This window comes from Myzus persicae, unplaced genomic scaffold (assembly GCF_001856785.1).
Source record: "Myzus persicae strain clone G006 unplaced genomic scaffold, MPER_G0061.0, whole genome shotgun sequence".
NCBI lineage: Eukaryota > Metazoa > Arthropoda > Insecta > Hemiptera > Aphididae > Myzus > Myzus persicae.
In genome coordinates, this window is record NW_019104320.1 from 15,999 (window position 1) to 26,333 (window position 10,335).

Genomic DNA, 10,335 nt, shown 5'->3' on the forward strand with positions numbered 1-10,335 from the left:
TGGTCTACACAATAAATAAACGTACAATTATTTGTGAATGCGATGAATATTTTTGACTTGATGATAATATGTCACAAGATTTCTCCACTCGAAACATTTGTAAAACAACCGGTTTATACACTGAAAATGTGTTGGTAGAACGTGTGATTGTTAAAAATTACATATATTTTTCGAGGTCGAGGCAGAAGTAGGTATTGTTGATTTAACACACTCATTCGGTCTCAGACACCTTAACTTTTCGGTTCAGCGATAATAATTATTTAAAAATATACCTGCCTATATAGCGGGCATCTAAATAATTTATTATTTTTCAGCCCAACATGGATTTGGTGTTTGATCAAAAAGAAAAATTGGTGAGTTGAAATTTAAATTCTCGAATAATATATTAAGTCTAAGAACCGAGATCGTTTTATTTTGCCATTGTTATCAATAGATTCGATGGTAAAAAAAAAAACAGTTTTCGTGCCAATTTTTTACAGCTACCTGTTAATAGTATTCATCATATACAGTAAAACCTCTTCATAACGGAACCTCTATAAGACGGAAATCTCCCAACAGCGGAGAATAAAAACAGTCACGTATACTATTCAGTCTCCTTGTAACGGAAACTATACTTAACAACGACAAAATCAGTTGGTACCGAGCGATTCCGTTATATAGAGGTTTTTCTGCACTGCGATTTTCTGGTTCATTCATTTCCCTAACCATTTACATACCTTTATTTTTCATTTAGTTGTAACCCTTTATTTTGTTGCTAAGCATTATAGTTTATTCGTCGCTGGAATCGTATAAAACATATAAAATATCCTCCGAAAATGTGTGAGCTATATTTTATATTAGGTGTGCGCAGTGTAAAAATATGATAATGTCTGTAGTAGTCGTACTTCCGAAATATTACGTTGTTCGCAGTTTCAACACTTTCAACACAAGACGAATTCATACCTACTCAAACACACGACATTTGAACAAATAAAGGTATACTCGTGCGTAGTATATTGTTACGTACCGCCACACTCCGTCGGTGTAGTAGGTATAATGCTACCTACCGGAAAATTGTTGCCCACCGGAAAACATGACGTTCCCGTCATATTCTCATTAATATTACGTTTTGATTTCATTTTTATTGCTGGAAAGTATCCTGCGCAGACTTACGATGAACAATACGTTAACGGTTAACGGCGGTACAGGTACAATATTTTAATACCCATAGTGATAAACTTACCGAGTAAATGTCCCCAACGACAACTATTATTTTTTCTGCGACGACCGCCTAAAACGACACGACGTGTGCAAATATAGAACGTTTTAAAATGTTTGATAATGAGCAGCAAGAGAGGCACATTAAGCGACTTTCAGTCTAATAAATCGCAATTAATTAGTAGGTACCTACTGTAGAACACTCAGTGTTTTGTGTGTAAACAAATACACGCGTACTGTTTTTTAAAAGGTACCAGGTAGCATGAGTATACTAAGCGAGTACCCAAACCAATTTGAAACTATTTCTATCGCATTAACTTACCAGCGGTTACCGTAATTCCCGTGGGTATAAATCAAAAATATATTGGTAGTGCAAAAATAATAGTATGGATCACTCTGAGTAATGTTTTCGACCATATTATACAGTATGAGCCCAGTGTAGGCCCTTGTGTTGGGCCTGTTTCGATTGGTGTCGGGTTTTCGTACATATTTATTACCTGGAAATTTCAAGCTCATTTTATTATTTCCCATACTATAGTACTTTTGAATTAAATGTATAATGTGCAGTGACTTTTCCCACATTATAATATTCATAATGACGGTGTGCTCAACCGATTTCCGTAAACTGATTAATTATTTGTCTTAACGATAATTCCACTTGTGATCTTCTGAGCTTCTCCTTCTTGCGATACTGTCACGCCATGTCTGCGCACCATAATAATGCATTACATTAATCCCTTACGGTTTTCTCGTAATAGGAATAATTTTGCTTTTCAAACAAGTGATAACGCTGTATTTTACACACTATATTACGAGTATACATTAACAATAATGCTCGTCACATGAAAACCTGGATGTACCAACGTGCACGTGTGTTTATACTAATGTCTTAAATGAGTACAAGAAGAGCCTAATTTAGTGTAACAAGTCGCTAATTAGCTTTGTTATGTAACTGAATATTAAAACATTTTAATTTCATCTCGCGAAGTAAGGTAATGTACATTTCTCGTTAAATTTTGAAATGAGATCACATAGTCTTACAACCTGAACATTTCTTTGCATGCACGAAACAAATTTTTTAATCTAATTAAATTTCCCAAGTAGTTACAGTGTTAATTGTTAACTTGTAACTGAATGAAATGCAGATGGGAGACATGGGGTAACTGAAATCAAACTATTTATTAGTTTACAAAATACAAATTTTGCAAACTACTTATAATATTATAACATTTATAACACACGAAATAATGCCCTTTTTAATAATTTTTTAAGAACACGTATAATACACCTAATCGCCTACCCACCAACGTTTTAACTAATTGAATTAGTTCATTTGTTATGTAATAATTAATTAAAATTATATTATCTATACATCCTTTGGATTATAGTTCTCTGAACAAAAATGCATAAATTGCTTATGTACCTATGTAAATTTCCACAAAATTTAATTTAATTAAAACATTGCGTAAAATTTTAAATATTCAAGTGCTCGGAAAGTTGATTATAGGATTCATACTACGTATTTCATAAGAAAATAACATTACATTTCCAAATAAAGTGAAACATCATGGCCAAGTATAAATAAAATACTAAATAATAGTATGATTCTATACATAATATATGTGTGGTACACTTAGAACTAAAATAAAGAGCGGAGACGTGGCAAAAATGTAATTCCCCACACACACTTGGCTCATTTTATTTATTAATTTTTTTTATAATATTATTTTCTTTTTCAGAAATACCCAAAGTCCATATGGTTTATCGTGCTTAATGAATTATGCGAAAGATTTACCTATTACGGAATGAGAAGTGAGTCGTGCAACTTTAATAGTGGCTTGGTGATGGCTATACTGCGGTCATAATTCGCTATTTTCGGATAATATTCTAATATACAATAACGATGTTTTCACAGCCGTCTTGGTTTTGTACCTGACAACAATATTGAAGTTTGACGGTGACGATTCGACGATAATTTATCACAGTTTCGTATTTCTGGCGTTCTTCATGCCTCTGCTTGGTGCGATCCTTGCTGACTCTTATTGGGGGAAATTCAAGTACGCTTCATACGGCGAATGGTTTTAAATTTAGTCGCCTTAATCACCGATTTGCATTGTTATAACACTGATTTTATTTGACAATTTTTTTTTTGCTTTCAGAACGATTCTGTATTTGTCAGCGGTGTATGGACTGGGTAACATTGTGCTCACCGGGGCTTCGATGGCAAACATGTTTAGCCTAGACGTTCAAAAGTTAGTAAAAAAAATAATTTTATAATGAATTAATATTAATCATCGAGACATATTCTTGTTTTGCGTATAATACGTTCATATGATATAGTATCAATATATTCCAGTAAATTGCAGGATCCCTCGGTAAAAAAAAGAAACAAAATGAACAATAAATGTCCCAAAAAAGGTACACTACCTAACCTAACCTTACCTCACAAAAAAACATAGTACCCGAAACAAAACAAAAAATAGTCTGAAGATTGCGCAGATATTTTTGATCAGCTGACGTACCTACGTAGCACGTCTGCCGTTGTTTATTTGCGATGAAATCAGCATGAATCGAGGCGCCTTTTGGTTCGTATTTAAATTTCGAGTCGATATCGTAAATAACACCGTTTCAGCCTGAAAAATATTTATTTATATTTATTCAAACGGGCTAATGTCCAGTAACAGTTTGAAGTATAAATAAAATAACAAAGTGCACAAAAAGATAATGAATAACAAAATAAAGATAAATGATCATAATCAAAAATGATCCACTCATAAAATCTAATAACATATTTATAAAAAGACTCAGTGAAGTTCAAACTATACATATCAATTTGGGGTCATTATAGCAATAATCTCATAGTTTTATTTACAGGAGAATTCATAGTATAATTACATTTAAATATTTGTATACAAAAAGAAAAAAAGTATTGGTAGACCTAGTTCGACATTGAGGGACGAGAAAATGCGCAAAAGTTTTAGTAATATTCTAAACAGTCTATGACATAATATCTATTGACCAATAATCTATGCAATAATTTTAAATCAGTTATATTTCAACAAATAGCAGGGTTCATATTTAGTGTATGTACATAGCTATTATATTATTATTATTGTTATTATTATTATTATTATTATTATTATTTACAACAGCCATTATGTGTATTATGTGTATAGTGAATTAGTGAATAAGGTTGGCGGTTGGTGTGGAATACCATATTTGTACGATGTACATATAAAGTGAAGGAAACGATTGTGGATTGCTCCGAGATATTGTATATGAAGAGGATGACCCAGACTTTAGATTTATATTCCAGAGTAAAACATACCAGTGGAAAAGTAGAATGTTTTTAAGGTAATGGGATTAATAAATATTTACCGGTCCTATTAATGAATTCTAGAATCGATGGAGATATTTCTGAAATATTTAAATAATATGCCTCTATTGGAAGATAGGATTTTCGACTCCCCGGTGAAACAAAATATTCTACAAACTGATAATCATGGAAAAGTGGAACTCGATACTATCGGAAACGATAATTACTCTGTAGTTACTGCCTGAATGACATTATATCCTTTTCTCAAAACGTATTCTACTCCAAAAAGATTACACAACAACCTTCGTGCGTTTGAGCGAAAAACACATTTTTCTATACTAATTGACTTATTGGGTTCGTTTTTAGAATCATCGCTTTGCTCGGGTTATTTTTAATATCCGTCGGCACGGGGGGCATAAAACCGTGCGTTTTCACGTTCGGTGGCGATCAATTCCGGTTGCCCGAGCAAGAAAAACAGCTGCTACATTACACTACCAAATTCACGTTCGCAATCAACATTGGAGCTTTGTTATCAACGTGTCTGACGCCCGAGTTGAGACAGAGCGTACATTGTCTTGGCAGAGACACGTGTTTTCCGTTGGCTTTCGGTGTGCCAGCAGTGCTCATGTTGACTGCCATAGGTAATTATCATCATTTTATCGTCATATTAATATAACGATGGGGGACAACACTCCGCCCATGCCAAAATGTAAGTATACTTATTCATTTCACCATCTGCTTCAACACGACGGCGTGAGCATTCCAGGAAAATAAAACAACATTTCTCTTTACCGAGTAATCGTTCAACTCCTCCTCGCCCACGATGATTGCCCTCGTCATAAGTCATTCCAACGATTTATGTATCCTCCTGTAACTCTCAAACACGATTAACTGCTGCCGTACTATTGTATTATAATAACATATTCCGCAGTGATATTCGTGTCTGGCAAAAACATGTACGTGAAGAAGAAACCGGAACACAACGTCATCGCCAGGACATTCGGTTGCATTTTCGTAAGTAAAATTTCAAACGTTCTTCAAAAAACGAGTGAAAAACGTTTTCGGAAGAATCGGCTGTCGCTGTGTTCTCGATATTCGCTTAAAATGTTCATGTTTAATATTCAAGTACGCGCTGCGAACGAAGATGACTTCGCGGGTCCCTTGCCAATCGCACTGGCTGGAAAACGCAAAGGGCGTGTACACCGAAACGGAAATATCAGAAACGAGGACAGCCCTGGACGTGATTACCGTGTTCATGGCTTATCCGGTGTTTTGGTCGTTATACGAACAACAGGTATAATATGATAAATGCGTAATCATTTTGTAATAACGTATGCAAATTAATGAACTATAATGGCTCCGTCATAATAATTGTCGAGCTATAATAGTGTAAAAAACTAATGGCTCCGTAATCGGATAGTAGTCGTGAGCTATTGAATCATATTGTGTTATGTGTTAAAGGACAGATCAAGTATTGTATTCGACGCACGTTTAAAATACAAAAAACTTCCTGCTGTCCAGGACATTTTTGATCGAACTATATTCTTCGGTATGATATTGGAATAAATTCAGGACCGTGTGTATATAAGTATAGATGAAATAGGTACACAAGAAATACAGAGTAGAGTGATAAGGCTGAGTTAAAACATCAAATGGGCAGATACGAGGACAATATAATATTACGTGATAATTGTGTTCGAAGCGTTACCGGTGTTTTGGTCTCTGTACGAACACCTGTTACGGTACATATTGTAACGATAGAATCTATAAATTATATGAAATCGATATGAATCTGTATTGTTGTGTGACGTCACTTCCCCTGTGCCGCGCAGGGTTCCCGGTGGACATTACAGGCCATGCTGATGAATGGACGCTTGGACTTCTTAGACTGGACTATCAAACCCGATCAAATGCAGACCTTAGTGCCATTGTTCGGACTGACGTTTCTCGTTCTCTTCGACGTCGCCTTATATCCGTTGCTCGCCAAAGTTGGCGTCCGGAAACCTTTACAAAAGCTCACGTTGAGCGGTGTCTTGGCCGTCACAGCATTTGTCATCGCAGCCTTACTGCAGTTCAAAATTTTTGTAAGACGGGCGTCCGATTATTTTTTCAATTCACATACATCATATATACTGAATTCTTTTTAGGGAGACACCTCTGAGATACCACCTGGACAAGGGCGCCTAAACATTTACAACGGATTCGATTGCAAAGTGTTCGTACGTTCGAGGACGTTACACTTGCAGGGTCGCATCGATTCGCTAGAAATGATCAATCTTACTCATACAGTAGTGTCACGGGATGACGTCTTCGTCACATTAGAATTTGAACCCGAGTGTTCGTTTGTACCAGAAAACTACGAGTTCGACACTACCGTGACGATAATCGAGGGAGAGGTAAATGTTTTGATTTTATATAACATATTATACGTTTTCACCAATGGCACTAAGTACCAAACATAATAATATTAAGTGACAGATAATAAAATAATGAATAGGCTATTCTACCTCATCAGAAGGGTATATTTGATTGATCAATGAGTATTATACTATTAAATATTTTGTGATGTATTTAAATCAATGATATTATTACACACCTAAAATAAAACACGCGAAAGCATAACTGAGAAAATCAGTTTAAACTTTTAAATAATCATGACCAACGATAAGTCTTGTTTACGACGAGAACGTCAAGTTGGAAAAATTTAATTTATAACTATTAATTTCATATTATTATTATGATAATGGGTTTTATCTTTTTCCAATATTTGATCATAATATTTTTTTTTGCTTAATGTTAGGAGAATTCTTATCACCTTGTCAATTTAAATCCAAACACAATCACATTAAACCACGTTGGCGTTAGTGACAGTTTAGTTAAAGACAAATATGGAAACCCTAACTTAAGGTGTGTATTTATAAATATTGTTTTTTTCACTATTATACAATACCATCCAAATTAAAATACGAAAACATATTACTTTAGAATCTTGATCGACTACACATTTGATTTTGACGATAATATTACATTGACTAGTGCAGATCAAAACTCGTTTACCTCGTACCCTCTCTCTCTATTTCGAGGGATGAACTTTAATGCCGTTAAAGTAGGGAAGTAAGTATCCAAGTACATGTTCATACCGCTAAAATTATGAATTAAAAATAATTTGATTTCAACGTGACTTATCCATATTAACAGATATAATTTAGTGTACAACGGAAAACCATTGACCATTCCACCTATGGACATAAAACCTGCCACGTTTTACACGCTCACTTTACAACGAAACGGCAATAAAATGGTAAAAGTTTATATTATGCTCTACCTGAATATTGTAATTAATATCTTGTGAACTACAAGCAAATGTTATGTGAAAAGGCGTTTATATAGGATGCACGGTTATTTTCCGAGAACGAAGGGAACTATATTCACATTCTATGGCAGCTACCACAATATTTGTGTATGATTATAGCAGACGTCATATTCGTGGTCACGACATTAGAATTTTCGTTCATAGAGGTAGGTAAAATGTGTCTTATCTAAATTTGACGTAATAATTTTATGACATTTTCTGTAGTCCATTTGTCTATAGTCGGATCCGATTTTAATTATTATTGTATTATTTTTTAAGCACCTGATTTTAATGGTTTTAAACGTATCGAATTTTATGATTTTCAAATTTATTTGATATAACTCGTCTGTATCGATAGACTGATACTGATTACTGAGAGCCAGTGGCGGCTCGAAGGAAGTAGTTATAATGTATATATTTGAATCACGTGATCTACAACACTATTAATGGGTGGCTGACCCATGGATGAAATTGGTAGTTTGGACGATTTTTAAAAATATTAAATTTTAGTCAATGAAAATAAGTTCTAGCCGTCCACTGCTGAGAGCTACCTCTGAGTCGATTAAATAATATTTGTGACCCATATTGTCTAAAAATACGTAACCGAAAATATGGAGTTTGGTACTTATACTGTATAACACTGTTATTATTTTTATTCGATGCAGGCGCCGGTGAACATTAAGTCGTTCATATCTGCTGTGAGCTTACTGACAACGGCATTGGGAAATTTGTTGGTCGTAATCATATCGGCAATATCGATTAAAAATCAGGTAGGTATCTGCGAATAATTTGTTTCGATTGAATAATGTGCGGTTCATAATATTTATAGTCTATTTTATACATCGTTTATGTTCTAGGCACACGAATATCTCTTCTACTCCGGTCTCATGCTTGCCGACACGTTGTTATTGGCCTATTTCAGTATGGTTTATCGGAGCAAGAATGCCAACGAGACTGACGCAATGTCACATGCCGTAAACAAAAAGGACGAAACTACTGTTTTCAACTGAGCACTGTTATATTCAATTATTTTGACAATAAGCCCGAACTCGAAGAATGGTATTCATTGTAGGACCGCATTGTTTTAAAACCCACCGTTATATTAATTACGGATTTTGAAACCTATTATTGATATATAACATATTATTTTAGAAACAACAAATAAAATTACATATATTATTATGTATGTATGTGGATATGTTACAGTTTCGACAGATATTATGTACAGAAATCCGTCAATACTAGTTTTTACAGCCCCCTTTGGTCACAACTGATTTCAACTAGTTAAAACTAGAATCAACCAGGACCCTCGTCGTTGAAACTAGTTTTAACTAACCTTTTTTGAAGTTAGAACTAGTCGTGTCTAAAATATAATGGTAAAAACTAAAACTAGTCATCTAGTGAAAATAGATTTACAGAATTTTCTCGAAAATTTATTTCATTCATAGTTATAATATTAAAAATATTGTTCGCAGATTATTTGTAGGTATCGCAATCGCCCAGAGTCAAGCACGTTGTAGGTTTTATTTTTAACGTCTACATATTTCAGTAAAAATCAGCCTTTTCCATTTCGACATTTAAACTTGTAGTCAGTTCTAATTTTAACTAGTCATAATCAATTTTGGCGGATTTCGGGTTTTAAATGCAACAATTATATACATAACTTAATATCTTTTTTTAATGTAACTACCTATTTTATGTTTCATTTTTAATTTTTTTTTCTTTGCTAATCTGTTTAAAAATAATAACTATATGGAATTGTATTGTTTAAAAAATAAGCCGTTTTAGTTATAAACAATAGACAAGAGATGGGTTGGATTTGGAACAGAAAAACCTACGAAAGTCTTGATTCATTATATTTGTATAATCGTGAAATAATCGTGAGCTTTTTAAAACTAAAAATATACATTTTTTATTCCATATTAGTAAGTCAACACATTTCTATGGATACTCAATCTAGTCTAGAACCGCTTTTGATCACAGACATATTTTATTACTTTCTAATAATTTATATAAAAAAAAAAAATAATGAACTGAACTGATACGAGTTCCTCACTGTATCGTGTAACAGTCCAATTCAAAACAAGACATTATGAAGTAGGTGTGAAAATCTTATTATTTGGGACTTCAATATTTTTTTCAAAAATTGAACTACTGTAAATAAATTATGATATGACTGGTGACTATATTATTTATAGTTCTCAATTAATTTAAAAAAACTGTGTCGACGTCATTCTACTTTTTACTCACATTGTCACATTAGTACATACTTAATACATTAGTTTAGCATTAATTTTCGAGGACAATAAATTATGTTCTAATAACATAATATTAAATACATAAGTATACTACAATCGACAACTTATTTGTAGTAATATATATGTACAATATATTCATTAAATTATACCTTTATATTCTCTTCTATAATTTTCATCTTGTGGATGATTTTCAATAATAGTATAGGAGTGTT

The 10,335-nt window shown here is 33.4% G+C and overlaps 1 protein-coding gene across 2 annotated transcripts; it reads left to right on the top strand.

The window, feature by feature from the left end:
• The first annotated feature begins 202 nt into the window (after positions 1–202).
• Positions 203–9,068, top strand: LOC111041142 (peptide transporter family 1-like). Of its 2 annotated transcripts, XM_022325328.1 has the most exons (15): positions 203–353; positions 2,937–3,009; positions 3,113–3,254; positions 3,357–3,449; positions 4,880–5,154; positions 5,445–5,527; positions 5,640–5,807; positions 6,346–6,597; positions 6,661–6,909; positions 7,314–7,420; positions 7,499–7,627; positions 7,712–7,814; positions 7,904–8,032; positions 8,531–8,635; positions 8,723–9,068. In XM_022325328.1, exons 1-15 carry the CDS (start codon positions 321–323, stop codon positions 8,873–8,875), a joined length of 2,094 nt encoding a protein of 697 aa, XP_022181020.1. In that variant the 5' UTR covers positions 203–320; the 3' UTR covers positions 8,876–9,068. The 2 variants fall into 2 exon arrangements, with proteins under 2 accessions (XP_022181020.1, XP_022181021.1); XM_022325329.1 differs by lacking the exons at positions 8,531–8,635; positions 8,723–9,068 and having other exon boundaries at positions 7,892–8,013.
• The last annotated feature ends 1,267 nt before the right edge of the window (positions 9,069–10,335 follow it).

What these genes read in the sequence shown, in the direction of transcription:
- LOC111041142 (XM_022325328.1), top strand. Translation starts at nt 321, where the DNA reads ATGGATTTGGTGTTTGATCAAAAAGAAAAATTG. An exon ending in GGTCGTTATACGAACAACAG is followed by an intron (nt 5,808 to 6,345) that starts GTATAATATGAT and finishes TGTGCCGCGCAG; the next exon opens with GGTTCCCGGTGGACATTACA. An exon ending in CAATATCGATTAAAAATCAG is followed by an intron (nt 8,636 to 8,722) that starts GTAGGTATCTGC and finishes TTTATGTTCTAG; the next exon opens with GCACACGAATATCTCTTCTA.